Below are 23,093 nucleotides of genomic sequence, written 5' to 3'. Positions count from 1 at the left end.
GAGTGCCTGGCGTGCTCTGGTCCAGGGGGTCACGAAGAGTCGGACACGACTTAATGACTAAACAACAACACCAGCATGAATGAGCACGTAGGTTGGGGGGGGGGATCAAGCAAAACCAAAAATCCAGGTACCTCTTGTCAACAGCATCTTGTTATGCCACAGGCTTGTTGCTCAAAATCCCAGGGTGGCTCATCTGGTTCTTCAGAGTGACCCTTTTCAGTGCAGAGGGCTCTCCTGTTGAGCAAAGAGCCCTTTCTCCATAGCTGCCCACTATCATCCTTGTGAATACCAAGTATTCAGGACCAGAGGCCAGAGATACAGCCCCATGATGATCTATTACATTTGTGTACCACCCACATTGACTTCTATGGGAGGAGAATTTCTTATACCAGTCTGGGGCCAGTGTCATTACAGGGTTTAGGCACTACCAGCCCTATATCTGCACCACAACCCATTTTCAGAGACTCTGCTGGCAGGACTTGGCTGGTGGAGCTTTTCCTCACTTGGGGGGGGGGGGGGGCTTTTGGCAGTGTTCTGGGGAGGGGAGGCAACACCAGCATCGCTTTCATCCTGCCGATGTACCTTCGTCTCCACTGGCTTCATGACACTAACATTACTTTCTAAAGTTGTGGCAGAAGATTAAGCCCTAAAGGTTGCATGCTAATGCTTTGCAGTGTTTCAGTGCCTTGTGAAATCAAAAGCGAAACAGGAACTAATTGTTACCCATAAACTCAAAGGATATATAGATTTGAACAAATCAAGGCTCTCCTCTTGCCCTGTTTCAGTCCATAAAGGGAAAACATATTTTCTTCCAACTTCTTTATTAGGACACGAATTGATGGGCTGATTGTTTACTAAACAAGGCAAGATTTTGTTAAGCAACTGCTGGAACATATTTTGGCAAGAATAAAGCTCAGAGAAGCAGATGATCCCGTCTGCAAGAAGATATTAGTAGAACTCAGTACTGTATATCCATTAAGAATTGCCAGGAAAGTTCTCTGGGCTTAAGTTCAGAAATGCTTTCTTTCTTTCTTGCAAGTGATGGTAGGGCCAGCAGTTGCAGTGTGTGGGGAAAGTACAGCAGGGTTCACATTTCCATCTCTTAGTTGTGATAGGTAGCAGCCCATGAAGGAGCAAAGCCTGATAGCAGATTGCAAGGGCTACTGTTATGTACTGAAGTTCTCACCCTGGGCCAGCAGGGGGATACTGTAGGTAGTTTTCACTCAGGTCCACATATGCAAATAGGGGATCGAAAGTGACGTTCAGTGATTGAATAGTTACAGAAAGTAGTTACTGTTGCGTTCTAGTGGAGCTCTATATAAGCAGGCTGGCTGAGCCCTTCAGTTCAGTTCTGTTCTGGCCTGTGAATAAACAAGAGCTGTTTGAAGAATCGCTGTGTCGTCTGATATGTTCACCCACAACTTAACAGCTATGAAGGCAAGGCATTCATTTGACAAAGGAAAATAGGCCAGAATTCCATGACCATCAGCATAACATGAACTTTACAAGTGGTGTTTTTAAGCATTGGCTTACCTCGGGGTTGGCTAGGTTGGTGCCTGCCCAGAGCGCAGGCCCAGGGAACACAAAAACCATGTCTCTCCACTCTGGCTTGGAGTGGCTAAGAGCCTGCCTGCTCATTCACACGCTCTGGGCGGCAAGGTGAGGCGGGTAGGCTCCTCTGGCCTCCTCAGTGAAGGAATCTAGTCGCTGGCGTGGGCAGCTGCAGCAGCCCTGCAGGGTCCCCTCCGCAGTCAGCTGGTGATGCGAGGGGAGTGCCTGGCAAGGTTTTGAGAGAGCCAGGAGAGTTGCAGGAGGAGGAAAAAGGAAAGGAGGAGGAAGAAGGGAAAGCAGCAAGTGCACGGAGGGAGGCAGATAGACAGACCAACAGAGGAAGTGATGGAGGAGGGGAGGCGGAGCACAGCAGACCCCACCCGGATGGCTGCAGAGGAAGTCACTGGTGGAGCAGAAAAAGTGATGAAATGCAAACTTTTTGAGTTTCTGGTCCATGGTCTCTCCCAGCTGAAATAGCTCCTTGCCAAGGGCAAAGGGAATGGAGATACTCCTCTGTTTTTAAGGCATTAATGAAGACCTAGTACAGCGGGTGGCGCTGTGGGTTAAACCACTGAGCCTCTTGGGCTTACCGATCGGAAGGTCGGCGGTTCGAATCCCCGCAACTGGGTGAGCTCCCGTTGCTCGGTCCCTGCTCCTGCCAACCTAGCAATTCGAAAGCACGTCAAAGTGCAAGTAGATAAATAGGTACCAATCCGGCGGGAAGGTAAACGGCGTTTCCGTGCGCTGCTCTGGTTTGCCAGAAGTGGCTTAGTCATGCTGGCCACATGACCCGGAAGCTGTACGCCGGCTCCCTCGGCCAGTAAAGCAAGATGAGCGCCGCAACCCCAGATTCGGCCATGACTGGACCTAATGGTCAGAGGTCCCTTTACCTTGTACGTACTCACATTGAGGTATTGTTTCAGCTATGCCTCCTCCTCCTCCTTATGGTTTTTTTTTGTTACACAGTAAACAGATAAACAAGGAGCAGTACAACTATTCTCTCCCCATTCAATTCATAGTCTTTTTCACAGTTCTTAATTTACATTTGGTGAGAGACACGTCTGTCGCAGACACTTTCTGTTAAACTGAGTGCACTATAACACACTTTTATGTCTGCAGTCAGATAAGTAGAATTATATAAACCAAAACATGGCATTGATTACAAGGCCGGAACACATGTTACAAAGCATACATCGAAGTTTTCAAAAACAATTATTAAATATTGCTCAGGTGAAGCATATAAGGACAAAAGAGCATCAAAATTATAAAGAGAAAAAGAACTGTGAAGTGGGATGCACCAAAAATGACCAGAGAAAGACAACATCTCAAATTTCATTCCTACTTCAGGATAAACAGCAAACAATTAAACATAACCATTGGGATACCTTAAGTGAGTGACTAAGTTTCGCAACTCAAGAAAAAATAATAATAAGCAAATCTTTGCAATCTAGGTAAAGATGTATTCCTGGTCCAAGAGTTGCGATCTTCAACTGTACTTTAATGCTGAAGTAAAATGCAGACAGCAGAGAGCAGTTCCCTCAGTCCTTGATCATGAGAAAATACACAGTAGCAAGAATTTTAAAAACCTGTAAGAACGGCAATCTACATAGGCTTAGGGGACCTTTTATCATAACCAGTTTGGTGCTTTTTGGCACACACTATCTTCCATAAAAGGGACGTGGGTGGCGCTCTGGGTTAAACCACAGAGCCTAGGGCTTGCCGATCGGAAGGTCGGCAGTTCGAATCCCCGCGACGGGGTGAGCTCCAGTTGCTCGGTCCCAGCTCCTGCCAACCTTGCAGTTGAAAAGCACACCAGTGCAAGTAGATAAATAGGTACCGCTCTGGCAGGAAGGTAAACGGCGTTTCCGTGCGCTGCTCTGGTTGAAGCTGCTTAGTCCTGCTGGCCACGTGACCCGGAAGCTGTATGCCGGCTCCCTCAGCCAGTAAAGCGAGATGAGCGCCGCAACCCCAGAGTCGGCCACGACTGGACCTAATGGTCAGGGGTCCCTTTACCTATCTTCCATAAGTCTACCCCCCCCCCCGAAAAGCATGATGTTCAACAAATGATGTTGGACCCAAACTCCTCAACCAGCATGACCAATAGTCAGGAATGATCCCAGTGGCCTAGCATGGGTTGTCAGTACCCAGGGCTGCACAGAGAGGTGGTGGGATGGAGGGAAACGGACAGAGCATGCATGCGCATACAACTGCCTAGCAGTGTCCGCGTCACCCGGAAGACCGCGACTGCAGAGATAAGAAAAGAGTCATTCCATTGCCTGCAGAGGTCACTTCCTGGTTTGCATGCAGAAGCCATTTTCAGTGGAGCCCAGTGGCAGAATCACACAGCTGTATTGAGGCAGCACTGCGTGTTGAAATTTTGCGTCCCTAAATTTTGCTCCAGGGGCAACTGCCCCCGTCCTCTGCCACGCTCCGCCACTGGATGATGGGAGTTGTAGTCCAACAAGAGCTACATTAAAGATGCCAGAGAAGTAAAACAGAATAAAAAGGTAACAGATGGTTTTTCTGATTCTAAAGCACACTCTCTGAGGCCTCACATACTCGATCATAACTCTTTTAATCTCCTGGTAACGCTCAGAATTCAAATAGCAAAAGGGTAGAACTTGCAAGAATTGTCGTTTTGATTACCCAGTTCAGTAAGGCATCATCTACACTGACGTTTAAGAAACAGCAAGGGATGTTCCTGACAGTTACAGTCCCCAAAGATCTTACACATTCCTCCAGACACATCAGCAGCCCTGGGAAATATTATGCTACGTGTTTAAAGAAGAACAAACAAAGTTTCCAAGGCCTACAGAAGGAGATAATTACTTTACAGATTTGGTCAGGATCCTCAAGGATAAGTTGTAGAACATCAGGTAAATCTCCCTTCCCTCTCTTCCTTCATTCAGCAACCGCACCATCCCCAACTCTGATCCAAAGAGTCTCTCAGACCCCATAATTAAATGAAGATAGTGCCAGCTCAAAAAAGCATTTAAACAGCCTTGTAATGGATGACCGTTTTCAGAATTTGCTTTTTCACAGCTAGCATTCCTATATAAAACCGTTACATAAACACAGTTCTTAATTTCGTTTTTCAGCCTAACCCAATGGATTTGAGGTAATCTGTCGGCCATTTTCGAAGCTACTGAATAGATGCCATTTCACTCCAATAGAGCTCCACTCCAAGAATAATCTCTCCACACTCTGTAGAATAGTGAATTTCTCTTCCCTCGTGGGAGAGAGACGTGCATTTGGAGATAGCTCAGATATAGTGCAAGAGGCCAACTCTGCTTGATCCACCATTAACCCTTCTATCAATCTCTATGGACACCCAGGATCAAGTCTTCCTCAAAGAGGTCAAATTGTTACTGATAGTGGCGGGTAGCATGGAAATCACACCAAACTGGAAAACTTCTTCATCCCTTGATTCAATTTTCTGTGAAACAGAAAGTTTTCTATTCCTATCCTTACTTCCCATTTGTTCTCTCATTAAATGACAGCATGTTCCACCAATACAAAAAGAGAACTGTTCCTGTTGGCGGATTTACGTGTAACTGCTGCTTAAAAAAGGGGGAGGAAAGGTTGTGAAAATTCACTACAACTGATGTTTACCTGCATTATTTATGCCTGCAATGCATTTTCCGTGTCTTTCTGTGCAATGATGCTGGCACGTAAGCTGTGTGTAAACTCCACTAGTTTACTAGCACATTAGTGTCATCCTACATTACAAGGTAATTACTTCAAACCACTGCTCCGTACGGAAACATAGTGAATCCTGTAAATCACTTAAGAAAGCCGGATGCTGAATCAGCACTCACAATTAATGTTGACTCTATTTCGGTACTTCCCATTAATTAAGAATATTTAAAAAGATTAGTTGCCCCTATTAGTTGCGCTATTAAACACCAGTTTAAACCTATTTCTAGTCAAGCAAACATACCATTGACACTATTTTATGGGATTGCTAGTGCTTATTCGTAAACATATTAATTCTACAGGAAGCAGAGACAAGCTTTCTTTGGCATGCGGGAAATGGTTGCCATTGGTAGCCAGAGACAGAAAAGACACAAACGCTTGTTTGTTTTATTCTCCTACAAGGCCACCGTCCAACTTGTTGCTTCTTTTCCTTCTCAGTTTCCCTTGCACAGCCTCAGTTTGGAGGTGCAATGACATACTGTATTTTTCCATGTATAAGACTAGGTTTTTCCCCTAAAAAATAATGTCAAAAATTAGGGGGCGTCTTATACACTGGGCCATCTCCACCCATTTTCTTAAATCTGAGTCCCCCCAAATAGGGGGTGTCTCATACATGGGGGCGTCTTATAGACGGAAAAATACGGTTCCCACCACTTTGACAATGGCTTGCATTGAGATGGCCAACTCAATGGTTTTGTGAAAATCAATAACTTCCATTGTTTTAGTAAGGGATACAGTGCTGGTTACATCTGAAGGCTGCTCTTTCTTTGTACTTGCATTCCACAATGAGAGGGTCTGGAAATGATTAAGAGGTCACTGGACAAGTGGCTGGACAATTGCACCCTCTTATGTACTTTCTAACGGAACTGGCTAATCTTGCCCTGTGTTGAAATTGTGTTTTTTTCCCACTGTTCATTTTTACAGGCAGATTAAAAGGGATTGAAGCTAAAGCTAAGGGCTTTGTAATGGTACCAGCAGAAGCAAATTAACATACAGGAGTCTTTGAAGTTTTATTTCCCCTAGAGATAATCCTTATGTTTTGAAATCATGACATTATATTGGTGATATTTCTCATTTGGGATAGCGATACTACTAGGTTAAATTCTTTCTTTCTTTTTAACTGACAGTCTCAGAGACTCCAGTATCAGATTTGAAATGTTTTTCAGTGAAACAAATTGAAATTATCTGCACATTAAGAGCATTAGTAAGACAGGAAAATTACAGAACTGTGACAAAGAAAACCTACAGATTATAACACTTTCCTGAATTTTCAAAGTTCACAACCTAGACTTATAAAGAGAAAAATATTGTAGGTTGATTTTTGAGAAAACACAGGAATTGTGCGGAGAGGTCACACACAAAGAGGACAGAAATGGAGACTATTCAAAATATATCATCCTTAAAACACTCCAAAAAGCCCAAATAAACTTCTGCTCCAAATAAAGCACGGTTGGGTGACACAACAGAATGACAGCTCACAAAGACAAGGACTGAGGAAGCCTGACATAGTGGTGAGTATTGGACAAACCGCAAATATAACCGACGCACAAGTGGTAGGCGAACAGGTGGACCTGCGGAGGGTTCATGCCCCCAAAGTCCAAAACTACACAGGAAATTGTAATCTCCTGGAGATGGTTAAAGAGCGTTACCAAGTGGAAGACCTGAGAACCACTTCAGCAACGATCTTCTGCGGAGGCGTAAGGAGTGATCGCTTGGCAGAAGACCTGTTAGCCTTGGGTATCGTCTGTAAACAAGACCTCAAGGTTCTCTCATCATGGGGTATCATTGGAGGCATCTATACACACAAATTAGGGACGCGGGTGGTGCTGTGGGTTAAACCACAGAGCCTAGGACTTGCCGGTCAGAAGGTTGGTGGTTCGAATCCCCGTGAGACTGGGTGAGCTCCCGTTGCTCGGTCCCTGCTCCTGCCCACCTAGCAGTTCGAAAGCACGTCAAAGTGCAAGTAGATAAATAGGTACCACTCCGGTGGGAAGGTAAACGGCGTTTCCGTGCGCTGCTCTGGTTCGCCAGAAGCAGCTTAGTCATGCTGACCACATGACTCGGAAGCTGTACTCCGGCTCCCTCGGCCAGTAAAGCGAGATGAGCGGCGCAACCCCAGAGTCGGTCACGACTGGACCTAATGGTCAGGGGTCCTTTACCTTTTTATACACACAAATTATTCAATAAAACCACAGCCTCCTCTGGAGCTGGAAGGTGAGCATCCAGGAAACTGCTCAGGTAAGTACGGGAACCTACTAAAAAAATCCATACGTCTGCACATACACAGATGCAATTTCTGAGGGGTGTGGCGCACCGATGACGATTTTTAAAAAATAAAATTGTTGTGTGGGAATATATCTGCTTTTCAGCAGAATCCCATTTTTGCCTACAAAATGAGCAACATATAAGTCATATTCAGTAATACTAGTTTAAATGGTAGAAGGAAAACAGTAATTTTGCCAAGAGTAGGGCAGCCCCTGAGATACAGAATAGATTATACCATTGTACATCCTTTTTGTAAATACTTAATGCAAGTTGTGACTCCCGTGCAAGGCCATGTTGCGTCTTGCCTCATCATTCCCCGTCTAGTTGAAACTGCAGAGTGCCCTTGTTGGTTCTCAACGAAGTTCCAATATATCATTTTCAAGGCCATGACTGAATTTATCATGGCAAGCTGCCAGAAGGTTAATTTAGCTTTACCCTACCCCCAAAAGACAAGCCTTTTAGTGTGTGTGTGTGTGTGTGTGAGAGAGAGAGAGAGAGAGAGAGAGAGAGAGAGTTTTTGAGGAGAGAGACCCCCCAACAGGGACAAGGGTTCAAGTCCCACATTTGTCAAAAGATTCCTGCATTGCGGGGGGTTGGACTAGATGATCCTCGTGGGCCCTTCCAACTCAATTCTATGATTGAAAAACTGTACCAGACAAGAAATCTGTGGGCTGGCGTATGCAAACCAGTTAAGAGCAAAGCCATTCACAGACAAAGCTGCTGATTGCTGGTGATTATAGAGCATCAAGGAAGGGTCTCAGGGCTGCAGAAAGCTAGGGGTTGCCAAGGTGGCGGGAAGGGGTGTCAGGTGATAGGAAAAAGTGTCATCTTGTAGAAGGCTTGGGTTTTGGGAGAGGTACACTGGGAAGAAGGATGACAAAGGTCAGACCTCCATGAGCTGCTGGACAGGCTAGAACTCTGTGCGGGGCCCAGATGTCAGTACAGTGGTACCTCTGGTTGCAAACGGGATCCGTTCCGGAGCCCCGTTCGCAACATGAGCAGAACGGAACCCGCGCCTGCGGGTCGCAATTCGCCGCTTCTGTGCATGCGTGTGACGTCATTTTGAGCGTCTGCGCATGCGTGAGCGGCGAAACCTGGAAATAACCCTTTCCGGTACTTCCAGGTTGCTGCAGGACGCAACCTGAAAAGACGTAACCCGAAGCAAACGTAACAAGAGGTATGACTGTACAGTGGTACCTCAGGTCAAGAACTTAATTCGTTCCGGAGGTCCGTTCTTAACCTGAAACTGTTCTTAACCTGAAGCACCACTTTAGCTAATGGGGCCTCCTGCTGCCGCCGCACCGCCGGAGCACAATTTCTGTTCTCATCCTGAAGCAAAGTTCTTAACCTGAAGCACTATTTCTGGGTTAGCAGAGTCTGTAACCTGAATCGTATGTAACCCGAGGTACCACTGTACTATCTTGGCTCTGGCTGGAGGAGGCTGCACTGCAAGACTGGGAGCCGTGACTGACTGCTGCTTTGGAACGAAGCTTGCTGAAGCCGAGACATTCTTGGGGTACAGTGGTATCTCTGGTTACGTACTTAATTCGTTCCGGAGGTCCGTTCTTAACCTGAAACTGTTCTTAACCTGAGGTACCACTTTAGCTAATGGGGCCTCCTGCTGCTGCCACACAATTTCTGTTCTCATCCTGAAGTAAAGTTCTTAACCCGTGGTACTACTTCCGGGTTAGCGGAGTCTGTAACCCAAAGTGTTTGTAACCTGAGGAACCACTGCATAACGTTCTGCATTCCCTCCACTGTAGACTTAACAGGTGCAAATATTGAGATAATAAACCATATTTCAGAAAGACACCAGTCTCTGCTGTTCCTTCACCTTCTCAACGCAAACACAGCCCTGCCTAAGTGCCGGGAACCCCTGGAATTTCACACCACTCATGAAGACTGGGGTGGCGTGTAACTATATATATATATCCTTGAAGAATTGCTTAAACTCACCCCCCCCCCAAACCAGTAGCTGTGTTACACATAAGTAATTCCCAGAAGCAAATCGTGTGACTGCAGCAATGGAACAATTGATCTCATTGCCTGGTCTGAAACAGGTTGAACTTTTGTAAGTGTTCCAGCTGAGACCTCTGCAAGGCTTTAGGGCCACCCATGGCTTGTTTATTTACTTGCTATTTATTTTAAATATATATATTTGTATTATCGCTGTATCATAAAAATATATCACAGTGGTTTACAACAATATATAAACATAGAACTTTATTCCCCTGCTCCAAGGAGCCTTGAGCACAGAGGCAGTAGGTGGTGGAAGCTCAAAAGATCATCCACCAAATCCAAATCCCTTCTGAGATCCAAAATAAATCCTCTGCTTGAAGCATATTAGCTACATTGGCACTAATATGGGGTCCCTGTACATTTCCGAGCGCAATTCAAAGTGCTGGTGCTGACCTTTAAAGCCCTAAACGGCCTCGGCCCAGTATACCTGAAGGAGCATCTCCACCCCCATCGTTCAGCCCGGACACTGATGTCCAGCTCCGAGGGTCTTCTGGAGGTTCCCTCACTGCGAGAAGTGAGGTTACAGGGAACCAGGCAGAGGGCCTTCTCGGTGGTGGCGCCTGCCCTGTGGAACGCCCTCCCATCGGATGTCAAGGAAATAAACAACTATCTGACTTTTAGAAGACACCTGAAGGCAGCCCTGTTTAGAGAAGTTTTAATGTTTGATGTTTTGACATTTTTTTAATATTCTGTTGGGTGCCCCCCAGAGTGGCTAGGGAAACCCAGCCAGATGGGCAGGGTAGTAGTAGTAATAATAACCATCATCTCATCCACCTCCTTCCTGCAATATTTAACACATTCTCACCACCCATTTTCTCCTCTAGCTGCAACACAGTTAGTCCAAAGAGCAACCCAGTAATAGATGTTTGGTGATCACTGGCTGCGAATCCGTTTCAAAACTTGGCATTAAAATGAGGTCAATCTAAAGAGACCACAACGCAATCAAGCAGACTGCCTCACAACTGGATACCAAGATATAGAACTCTCTGCCATTCCCTGGGGGGCTGACAATTCAAGGCTTACCAATTATGCTTAGAAACCAATGGCTAAAGCCTAAAACCATACCTATCAACATGTTGATCCTGTGACTTGCCTGGTGACAAAAGGCAAGATTAATCATTCCACATGAATCCAAGAGTCACAGGGAGACCACCAATTAATCACTGCCAAAAGTAGCATTTAAGTCCCCTGTAAACAACAAATGAAACTGCAGCCTCCAGAGGAATTCCTACCAGCTGCTCAAAACATGCATTTATTTTTGTCATTTATATGCCATCCAATTAACCAGGTCCTCTTGGTGGTTCACACATTCAAAACCAATAAAATAGGAATGGAATCAAAACGAAAATCAATCAGCACAAAAACTGTACCAGCGCAAATAAAGTCCATATCACCTTATACAGACCAGGAAAAATAAGAACCACCCCTTTGTGGAATACAAACATTTACACATAATAAGGAGCCTTGTGCAATGGAGATTGGAACACCTCATAAGTGAGGTCAATAATGCCAGTGATAACAGATCCCAAACAAGCCCCAAAATAATAACCGGATTCTTGACTAAAGGGGGAGACTGAGGCTAAGATTTAGCAAAGTTCATTTTGCCTGTATTTTTCTCTTCACCTTCTTCCAAGTATCTCAAATATGAAAAGCTTCCCACGGTTTACAACCTCCTTACTCTTTCCTTTGTTTCTCACTACTTTAACGGAGGTATTTTTTTAAAAAAAGGTGTATTGTCATTTAAAAAACAAAAGCAAAACAGACTTGTGGAGGTGGAGAGGCTGTCGCTGCCTTTATTCATCTCGGCTTCTTCTTCTGCCACTTCCTGATTTTGAATGAAAGGGAGAGGAACTGCAACCAAGAATTACCGTATTTTTCGCTCCATAAGACGCACACACATTTCCCCTTACTTTTTAGGAGGGAAAAAGTGAGTCTTATAGAGCAAAAAATACGGTACATTTACCCCCCTTGGAGTACAAGCTGGAACAGGAAGTGGGTGCCCTTCATGTCCCCATTGTTGCCACTTCTTTAGCAGTGCCTTGCGATGAATGGGGCACTTCACATCTCTCCTGACTCCAAGCAAACCAACAAAGAATGCGCTATATACCAGATATATTCTGTTTATATTTTTGGAGGTTTTTCTTTCGGAGCTTTTCCCAAGTGGGATATAGATCTGGCGGATTGGTTCCAAATAACGCTGCAACTCAGAGAACGTGACGGATGCATCCAAGGCAAAGAATGAGCCTGGTCTGCTTCAAACCTGTTAAATTGCAACCCACTTGGGACAGAATACCCTTCGTGGGGTCAGTAATGTAGCCAAACTGTGCTGAGTCCATGAATGCTTTCACCCAAGAATTATTACGCTGCTAACTCACCCTTAAATGATTGCCTCTCGAGATCCGAGTCCAGGTGAATTGGAGGAACCAGGTAGGAAACTTGGCCGTGGTGTACCTGCCCTGTGGAAAAACAAAATGGATGAATGTCTAGTATTTGAATGTGAACTGTTGGTAGAGATTAATAAATCAGAGGAAGACTATAGTGCACCAGAGAAATAATATAAGGCATCAACCTATTTTAACAGGTCTGGATAAACTGAATATCCCTGAAAAGGGACTTTCAGAAACACACAAAATGTCTTAATCAACTAATTTAGGTAAACAAATAAAATACAAATGGAATAAGCAGAGCCCGCTACTTGCATTTCAACTAAAAGTAACAACGAAAGGGGGAAATTCCTCAACTAAAGTTGGAAAATGATACAGTCAAAACTTCAGGGAAGAAGTCGGTAGAATCCTTAAAATATTAGTCTATATTATAGAAATCAAATAACCTCAATAAAGGCGTAATATTGAAGTTTATATCTGAAATAAATATTCCAAAATTAACTGAGGGAGATCAGGAACTATTGAATGAGCCCACCTCTAATAGTGAAATAAGTCATTAAGGCTTCGAATGAGAATATGGTGCCAGGCTGTGAAAGTTTATCATCAATCTATAAAATCTTTCATGATTTCCTACAGACCTGTATCACTGCTGAATAATGACTAGAAGATATTCACTGGCATTTCGGCAAAAAGATTAAATGGTATAAATACATACAACAAGATCAAAGAGGGATTTTATGGAAGGGAAATATGAGGGACATAACGAAAACACAACATACCGTAGACTAAAAATTGTTTCATTTTTTATGTGTTTTGTGATTTAGCATATATTATTTGTAGGTTCATTAGTTTGTCATATTCTTTTATGATTTTGTGTGTTATATTGGCTTAACTTCAAACCTGTTATTGTGTACGCTACTACCATGCAAATTCCAATTTTCGGTGTTTTACAATTCCTATTTTGGAAATACGATGTTTGTTTTCCATGTTAAAAAATTAATATAGAATATTAATTTAAAAGGAAAAAAAGAAAGGAAGACAGATCTTCCTACTATCATCTATGTTATCAATCTTGGTTTAAGAAACCCTGGCAATTAATACAAGTGATAAGGAAACAGAAAAAGGACACTTTTATTTTTAAGAATGTCAAACATATTAAAAAGCTACAGATAATGTTGTTCTGGCATTAACCAAACCAGTTATCATTAGAATTAAACAAAAGAAAAAACACCAAAGAAATATCTGGGAACAAGCGGAACAAAAAAAAAGGAAGATTTATATGTATGCATTCCCAAGTCTCAGCAGCTGATGACCTTTCACCAAACTGGCCATTTTAGTTAGATAAGCCTTTGACTGATAGGCTGACTTGTAAATATGTTGCAACAGGTTTAAAGTGATTGCTTATATTGATTGTGTTGGTGTTTTACCAACATTATTTTTATGCTACACAGCGTTATAGAATTGGAAGTGACCTTCCGCCCGCACAGACATTTTTATTTAGGCACTGAAAGGGAACTCAAAGGCAATCTTGTTCAGTTCTCTTGGGATGGGGGAAAATTCAGTGTGCAGTGCATGGAGGCTATTGGCTTGCGAATCTGGTTAGACTTTTCTGTTGCAGTCTCACACGCAAGATGCTGCTTGTGGAAAAGCGTGTTCTCCATAATAGAGAGCACGTGTTGCGGTGGGGGCCAAAAAGGCCACCCCACTGTTGTTGGGCAAATTGGCCACATGCCGTGAATGGGCAAGGAGTGCTGCTGGGGAGAATGTTATGTTGCTAAAGTGTGGGAGGGGTCACAGGTCTTCAATACAGGGCTCGCAGCCTGGGGCCTTCTCTTGGGCTGCATGCACCGGATCACCCGCCCACCCTTCCTGAAAAGGGGGGGGGGGTCATTGTCCTCTGACCTTGCTATGCCTGTCATGGGGTCGTCTGCCTTGGGGCAGCGGCCTGGTAGGAATTTTGTCCATTTGGCTGATTGGCTGGTGCCATTTGGTTTTTGCCTACTGCGTAGCAAATCGTCACAACTTGTAAGGTTGGCGGTTAGGCATTGGTTCAAATTGGTTGGTGGAGGGGTAAGTGCCTACCCCTCCAATGGTGGTGCGGAAAGAGAATTCTGTTAAAGGAACCCAGGGGCTTGCCATCCCTTTCGTCCTAGTCCCTGGCATCGGACTTGGGCCGTGCAAGCCCCAGGGGGCATGAGGGTGAGAGATGGGGGACTGATGCCCAGCTTCATTTCTCCCCAATATGGTTCTCCCTGACTGGCTTCCGCTGGAATCCGGAAGTCAGTTCTGTCCCTGGAGCAAGGACAGATAGTCGTAACCAGTGCCTAAGCAACCACTCACGTGTGTGTATTTAAATAAAGTTGTGGCCAAACTCATGCCAAAAACCTTAAACAAAAATTGATGTGTGAGTTATTGGGGTGGCCTGGAGGACCTCGACGCGCGACACAACAATGTGTTTATTATAGGAAGTCTATGACCTGGGTGGGATAGAAACTTTTTAGAGTTCTAAACCACATCAAGGTGCACAAAACCAAGGCGGCCACGCTTGCCCGCTTGGAGAGATCGATCCAAGACGATTTCGTAGTTCGAGGTCCCACAGGGAAGTGTGAGAGGGAGGTGGGATTTAGAGAGGATGCAGCCTGAGAATATCAGTCTCAAGATCAAGGGACAGGTCAGCACAGAGATTTTTTTTTTAAAGCCTCAGAGGCAGTGTAAGAACCTGGAGCTCCCTTACTGTGTTTTAGCCCCATGCGAACTTTTCTTTGAAAGCTGAGCTGCACCTCGACTTCCAACAAATCCCTCCCATTGCAGGAAATCCACTCCTGAGAAGTGGCCAGCCAACCTCTCCTTTAAAAACTTCTAACAAAGGAATGTCCATCACTTTAAGACAGGGGTCAGCAAGGCTTACCTTGCCTGGGTGAGCAGACGCGATTTCCGGCATCTGCGCATGCGCATACACAATTTCCGGAGCCGTGGAAGTGAGTCCCTGCACTGCACTGCGCCGGGACTCACCAAGTGGGTGGCTTGGTTTGGGGGCAGCTTGTGGTCTGGTAAAACGACCCCCATGGGCCACTTGTGGCCCCTGGGCCTTAGGTTGCCGAGCCCTGCTTTAGGAGGTTCCTCTGTCCTCAAACAGTGACAGTCAACACTCAAGGCTGTTTGTTGCTTAGATCAGTAACAGATAGAATAGCTAAACAGTTTTTTATTAGGAGGGGCCCTTCTCCTAGGACCCTTCACCATCTTACAAGCGCACTGAAATATAATTACCAGCAATGCCAATACCAGTCTTATTCCTGCTGCGTCAGAAGCAACCGTAATCTCCCACTGTTTAACCTCCTTTACACTAGCATTCCTCTAGCAATATAGGAAGACTTAGATGCTTAATAGGGCATGTGTAGGTGCATACATAAGGGACGCGGGTGGCACTGTGGGCTAAACCACAGAGCCTAGGACTTGCCGATCAGAAGGTTGGCGGTTCGAATCCCCGCAACGGGGTGAGCTCCCATTGCTCGGTCCCTGCTCCTGCCAACCTAGCAGTTCGAAAGCACGCCAAAGTGCAAGTAGATAAATAGGTACCACTCTGGCGGGAAGGTAAACGGTGTTTCCGTGCGCTGCTCTGGTTCACCAGAAGCGGCTTAGTCATGCTGGCCACATGACCCGGAAGCTGTACGCCGGCTCCCTCGGCCAGTAAAGCGAGATGAGCGCTGCAACCCCAGAGTCGTCGGTGACTGGACCTAATGGTCAGGGGTCCCTTTACCTTTACCTTAGGTGCATACATGTTCGTGTCTGAATGTCTGGTTGCAGGGTATGAGTACGTGGTTGTGGAGCATGGGCATCTCAGCATATATACCACAGTTGCAGCGTGCACAGAGGCAGTTGCAAGGGAAGGTGGTAGCCATGATCGTTTCCCTCCATATGTGATGACATGGATCGGCTGGAGGGTTGGGAGGCTCCAGCTGGGGAACCCCCAAGGGAAAGCGGCTCGGAGCCTTGGGATAGGTGGTGGGACAATGATGAGTGGTCAGGGGGAGAAGAGGGAGCAGGCTGGGAATGTAGGGATCAGACGCTGACGATATAACATGGCTTAGTCAGCTGGGAGAGTCTGTGGCAGAGATCAGTCCCAAAGTGGAGGCTGGAGAGGAGAGGGGCCAAGAGGCAGAGGGGCAGGATGATGATGATGATACTGCCCTATACCCGGAGGTCTCAGGGTGGTTCACAGAACAAAATCAAAATATAAAACCTCAATATACATAATCAAAATAAAAACAACCCAATAACTGCCCCCCCCCAAAGAACCACATTTTACAAGGGCATAGGATGTCAATCATATCAACCAAAGGCCTGGTTAAAAAGGAACTATTATTATTCATTATTTCTTGTGAAGAAGCCAGGGGGTCTCCCCCTCCTGCTGCGACCAGCTCCCCTTCCCTCTGGTCTCCCAGAACCAGAAGAGGTATGAAGAGGGAGAAGCAAAGCAGGCATGCATGGCAACGGAGTCTCAGATTGCTTGGGAAGGACCCAGGAGAGGAGGAGACTGAGGGAACTGTGGGGTGGCGGGGACCTTCAGTCCCCACGACTGCCTCATAGGGGCAAGATCCACCAGGACAAGTAGCTGTGCTCATTAGACCCGGCCTCTTGAGTTGACCTTGTTTCCTTGGATAAAGAGTTAACTTCACTGATGCCGTGTGATTTATTGCTGACCTGCTCCTGACAGCCGCTCCTGACATGTGCCCACAGGCCCAGAAAGGTTAATGACCCCTCATCTAACCACAGCATTGAAATGTTCCGCAAGTAAAGGAATAGGCCTTGCACAAAGTTTCCACCAGGTGGCTCCCTCTGCAAGCACTGGGATACTGGCAAAATTCTCACTTCAAAATTTAAACTGGGCATACACATGTGACTGCTGAGTCTGAAAAATATGTCTGCTTCCTCGCAGAAGCAATATTGGCATGTTTTTGCCTCTGTTTTATTTTAAAATTAATAATATACATGTATCTACCATGAGACCAATTAATGGCAGTCCGATAAAAAACATGAGAGTAGTGGATAATTGATAGATGGTAAACCTTGTTGCAATAAGCAGTTATTTTCAAGGCTCAGAACCACAGCAAAGTTTCTTATTTTGTTAAATACATAATTTCAGTTCCCCAGTGTGCTAGAGAAAGAGCTGTAGGCAGAAACTTATTTGCATTAAAAATATGCAGTTATCACTCACAGGTTTTCCATAACAATTTACACTGCTGTTAATCTCTTTTCTATACAGGTTAAGTTAATGATACGTAGATTGTGGTAACAGTTAGAGTAACCTTCCTATTCCAAATAATATTTGTGCTATAATAAAAACGAGTTACTTCCTCTTGTGAGGCATATTGGAAGTAATTAATATTGTTCCCCACTGAAATGTGTTGTTGTTGCTCTAAGCTGTTTCCCAGTGAGCATCATCTAGAGCGCGGACCTGCTGTTGTTGTAGCTGGGATTTTTTAAAAAACGACTTTCAGAAATGTCCCACATACAACCGCTTTTGTGGGCTATAATGCATTCATAATGCACTGAAAAATAATGTCTGCAAGAAATCTGCTATAATGTACTCCTTGGCACTGCAGTTGCTTTTGAAATTAGCAGCACCAGGTAGGGGATGCATTAATTACTTCACTACCTTGACAGAATAATCAACCAAAAGCTCAGGAATTCAAATCCCAGCTTTGCTTGTACACTTTGCTTGTACGTTTCCGGGCACAAGTCAAAGTGTTGGTGCTGACCTTTAAAGAAGAAGAAGAAGAGTTTGGATTTGATATCCCGCCTTTCACTCCCTTTAAGGAGTCTCAAAGCGGCTGACATTCTCCTTTCCCTTCCTCCCCCACAACAAACACTCTGTGAGGTGAGTGGGGCTGAGAGACTTCAGAGAAGTGTGACTGGCCCAAGGTCACCCAGCAGCTGCAGGTGGAGGAGCGGAGACGCGAACCCGGTTCCCCAGATTACGAGACTACCACTCTTAACCACTACACCACACTACACCACACTACACCCTAAACGGCCTCGGTCCAGTATACCTGAAGGAGTGTCTCCACCTCCAACGTTCTGCCCTGACACTGAGATCCAGCTCTGAGGGCCTTCTGGCGGTTCCCTCACTGCGAGAAGCCAAGTTACAGGGAACCAGGCAGAGGGCCTTCTCGGTAGTGGCGCCCGCCCTGTGGAACACCCTCCCACCAGATGTCAAAGAGAAAAACAACTACCAGACTTTTAGAAGACATCTGAAAGGCAGCCCTGTTTAGGGAAGCTTTTAATGTTTTATGTATTACAGTATTTTAATATTTTTTTGGAAGCTGCCCAGAGTGGCTGGGGAAGCTCAGCCAGATGGGCGGGGTATAAATAATATTATATTATGATTATGATTATTACTTATTTTGGCTCATTGGCACCCTCTGTCTCAAGAGACAATGGAGTGTGCCTCCGGGGGTGAAGTCAAACTGCTGTGTTAGCAGCACCCAAGTGACTTCCCTGGGGCACAAGCCTGGGCAGTGCATATGGAGGTCCTGCGTTGCCCAGATGACAAGACCTCCGTCTCGGCATCACTGATGTGACCCAAAAGTAGAGCAATATTTGTCACCAGCTTGGCTGTAGGAGTTGCCGGAAGGAGGTGTATCAAGATGCTATCCAACCGCCTTAGGGACTCCACTCCAGATTTGTGTAGGGTTTACTCCTTAGCCTTTTCTTCTCCTGAAGTTACCCCACAAGGCAGTGGAGGTTTAGGATCAGAGTTTTCCTTCTCCTAGATGGGCTACTTTCCCAGGTTGATGAGCCCCATCTGCCACTCACTTTCCTCTAAAGCACGTGCAGAAACCACCTCCTTGACCACTGGACTCACTATTGGTCTCATCTACTCAGTCCGCTGGGTCCCATCTTTGCATGCAGGGGAAGTCCCTAACTCACCGAGGGTTTGAGACCCATTGCCTACCTTCACCTGGTTTAGTTGGCCAGTCAAAGCTGTTTCCCAGGATGTGGCTGCTGTTGCAGGCTGACAGCTTCTAGGAGCCACAGGCAGGAACTGAGTTCAGGATGGGGACCAAAGGTGAAGAAACTACTCCAGAAGGAGCAAGACATGTCCCTCACCAGAGGTACCATCCCTCCCCTAACACCCCATACTGTGACTCAGTTATCATGATCCTGTAAGCCAGCCTTTCTCAACCTGTGGGTCCCCAGATGTTGTTGAACTACAACTCCCATCACCCCTAGCTAGCAAGGCCAGAGCTCAGGGGTGATGGGAGTTGTGGTCCAACAACATCTGGGGACCCACAGGTTGAGAACCGCTGCGTGTAAACTATCAATTTAGAACTTTTGAATAAACCTTGTTCTCACATGTTCTTTACACACACAAACCACTTTAAATTCTTCTCTCTTCCTGTTTCTTTTTCCACATCCCAGCAAGCTACAGGCAAAACTAAAGAGGAACCAGGAAGCCGCTGTGTGAAAGATAAGGGGGTGAGAGCCCTGAAAAGCTTATAGCGCATTTGTGATCCTCTTAAGAAACCAAGGTGAGACTGACGCATGAACCATCTGTTTCAAATTTTAGACATAAATATAAGGTTTGAGGGCACTAGGCGTTTAGGGGTCACCCAAAGAGCTGCCGTAGGGAGCTTGCTTCTCCCTCCCAGACATCAAGGATAATTGGTTCCAGTTCCCAGCTGATCTGGGCCAGAGGAGCTGAAGGGAGGGGCACGCTGAGGCCTAAGGGCCAGTGGAAGGTTGCACCCCCTGCCTCCCAGGAAGAGAGTCACAGCAAGGAGAAGATGGGCCTGGCCTCATCATTGTCCAGAGAAGGAGTAGCTGCAGGTCATTTGCTTCCACCCTCGTCTCTGCTAGAAAGAACATTCAGTTGCCCTGTGACTGCAGAACTGAAGGGAAGCCTGCCGTGGCCCCATCCATCCGCTGGGGAACAAAGGATGGTGGAGTTCTTTTCGTTACGGACGGGGTTTTGCATGGTTTCGTATCATTGCAGCCTACTGTAAGCCACATTGATGATCATTTGATCAATAGGCGGGATGTAAAACAAGAAAGAAAGAAAGAAAGAAAGAAAGAAAGAAAGAGATGAATGTCACCTGGAACTTCTTGCAAACATTTCCTAAATAATACCACTGAATATTCCATTTCAGGTCTGGATGAATTTCTGAGACCTGAACAAATCTGGTCAAAGCTGGAGAATGTCTATTGTGTTGATTGTATTATCATCAATTACTGTTTTAGTCTATGGCCTAGGGGGTCTAAAAATGGGGTGGCTGTTACTATCTGGGATGTCTCCTTTTTAATAGACTACATCCCTAGTCCCCTTCATGGATCACTGCCTTGTCGTGGTGAAGGGGCTTGAATAGCTCCAAGAAGCTATGAGTTTTTCTGTGCAGGGCCACCCAAGATGGACAGGTCATAGCTGAGAGTTTAGACTAAACTCTCCTTCTCCACCTGGAGAAGGAACTGGCAAACCACTCCAGTATTTTGCCAAGAAAACTCCAAGAAAACTTTTATGAACATAAAAAAGGGAGAAGCTTTGAGAAGAAAGTGAGAGTTTCCAAGGCATGCTCTGGTTCATGGGGTCACAGAGAGTCGAACACAGCTAAGACGACTAAACAACAACAAAAAACAAGACCATCCCTAGTAAAATTACCCATCACTGGCTATCAGCAAAAAGTAGCTTTCACTGAAAATACACCTGAATTGTGCAAAGAAAAGCCAAAAATATGTAGAACCCCTTTGCCCAATTTAAATCCAACAGGGCTCAAGCTGACCAAAGAAGATACAGTGGTACCTCGGATTACATACGCTTCAGGTTACATACGCTTCAGGTTACAGACTCCGCTAACCCATAAATATTACCTCGGGTCAAGAACTTTGCTTCAGGATAAGAACAGAAATCGTGCGACAGCGGCAGTGGGAGGCCCCATTAGCTAAAGTGGTGCTTCAGGTTAAGAACAGTTTCAGGTTAAGTATGGACCTTTGGAACGAATTAAGTACTTAACCTGAGGTACCACTGTACATAATCTATTGAGTTAATTTTTGAGACCATCACTGAAAAGATGCACAATAGATGCTGCAAAATCTGCAGAAGGTCTGTAAAGTGTGCCCCAGCTCTTAAGCAGTTCTGATGTGAGTGGGACTCTCACATGCAAATCATTCACCCAGCCCTGAAATGCTGCCCTTTCTAAACTGGGGTTATATTTCTGATGAAGCTATGGACATATCAAATCAAATCCCTTTATTGGCATCACAATATAAAACATTTCAGGTCACTGGGATAATTAAAAGGACAAGGGTGACGCTGTCGAGGTCATGAGGTCACACTGGGATTGTGTGCACTTAGATATTCTGCTTCGCCCTGTCTGTTCCCTGAAAGGATGGTTTGTTGGGAACTATTCCAGGTAAAACTGTGGCTAAAAAGGAAGCTATTAAAACAGTGATATCTGTGTCCCGATCTGCTATAGACATATTTCTTGCCAATGTAAGTATAATGTTTGGCCATCCACAATAAGAAAGGGTAAGTCGAGCTAAAAAGCAGAGACATCACCTTGCCAACAAAGGTCCATATAGTAAAAGCTATGGTTTTCCCAGTAGTGATGTATAGAAGTGAGAGCTGGACCATAAAGAAGGCTGATCGCCGAAGAATTGATGCTTTTAAATTATGGTGCTGGAGGAGACTCTTGAGAGTCCCGGGGACTGCAAGAAGATCAAACGCATCCATTCTTAAGGAAATTAGCCCTGGGTGCTCACTGGAAGGACAGATCGTGAAGCTGAGGCTCCAATACTTTGGCCACCTCATGAGAAGAGAAGACTCCCTGGAAAAGACCCTGATGTTGGGAAAGAGGGAGGGCACAAGGAGAAGGGGACGACAGAGGATGAGATGGTTGGATGGTGTTCTCGAAGCTACCAGCATGAGTTTGACCAAACTGCGGGAGACAGTGGAAGACAGGAGTGCCTGGCGTGCTCTGGTCCAGGGGCTCACGAAGAGGCGGACACGACGAAACGACTAAATGACAACAACAAGTCGAGCTATGTCTTTTTAGTCGCAAAGAGAATGATAAGTCTTTTGTTTCTGGTATTTACTTTAAGAGGCATTTTAGTTCTCTAACGGGCATTTTAGTTTTGAAACAAGAAGATTAACTAACTCTCAAATCAATGGCAGAAAAGCAGAGGACCTGAGAGGTTTTCCTCCAACTCCTCGGCAGGTGAATAGCCGAGTATGCCTCTAATGCAAAACTTGCCTCTATCTCTTTCACATCCCATTCTGACTTTAATCATGACGCTCTTGCAAGCAGCACTGCAGTGCAATCGAGGAACAAGTGATATAATCCCCAAATGGATATCTCATCTTCTCATTCTGGTTTCCTTTTCTCTCCCTTCATCTCCTTTCTGTAAGTGAGACACCCCCGTGTGAGCACGATGGGGGCTGCACAGTTGACTTACTCAGGAAATAGAGGCTGTAATTGTGTATCAAAGATCACTGATGGGATTCTCCCCCCCAGCACAAACGGGGGGTGGGGGGTGGGAAGAAGGGTGAACGGGAGATGAGGGGAAACTGAAACAAATACTTCATTTGGAGGTAGGAACGATCCTAAGAAGACCAAGCAACAAGAATAGCATGGGGACAATTATTCCCTCTAATTCTAAGGGTAGAAATGCAAAGATTCTGTCAATTAAAATGTCCTGCTATTATAGCTTAGTCTGTGGACTCTAAGGCTGTGGGATTCACTCGTGATTTCTGGATAAATTGCTTCAACCCACACCAGTATATAGGCACCACAGAAATATAAACAATCTCATTCATCAGCCAGGAAGATGTTGATGACAATTACCCACCCTTCACGCCAAGGTCTCCTAAATATCCTTGCACCAGTGGTTTAGACTATCGTGCCAATGTAGTGTCACTAAAAAACCAGCAGCACAGATTAAAGACTGGGTTGAGTTCTGGAACGTGCTGGGGCGAAGGTTTACTTGAAATCCTATGATCATCTATCTCATCCCCAACAATGATGTCACATTGAAGGAACTTGAATGGTGCGGTTCATAAATCTAATAATAAATGTCTACCCCCTGCTTGATACTGGAAATCCAGAGTAAGACACACAGATCTCTGGTGTCATGGAAGCGGAGTAATGGTGGGAGGAACCAGCTGGGGAAACCCCAAGGCAAGAA

At 45.4% G+C, this 23,093-nt stretch overlaps 1 protein-coding gene across 11 annotated transcripts in view; it reads right to left on the bottom strand.

Moving 5' to 3' along the window:
• Positions 1–23,093, bottom strand: part of ADGRL3 (adhesion G protein-coupled receptor L3) — a 534,652-nt gene that overhangs the window by 176,524 nt on the left and 335,035 nt on the right. For all 11 annotated transcript variants that reach the window (XM_080987086.1, XM_080987079.1, XM_080987081.1 and 8 more), the window contains one exon: positions 11,907–11,987. In XM_080987086.1, the coding sequence (XP_080843212.1) occupies positions 11,907–11,987 (81 nt within the window). The remainder of the gene's footprint in view (positions 1–11,906; positions 11,988–23,093) is intronic.

Source organism: Podarcis pityusensis, assembly GCF_964106645.2.
Source record: "Podarcis pityusensis genome assembly, chromosome: 17".
NCBI classification, from domain to species: Eukaryota; Metazoa; Chordata; class Lepidosauria; order Squamata; family Lacertidae; genus Podarcis; species Podarcis pityusensis.
This window is presented reverse-complemented; position numbering and strand designations above follow the sequence as displayed.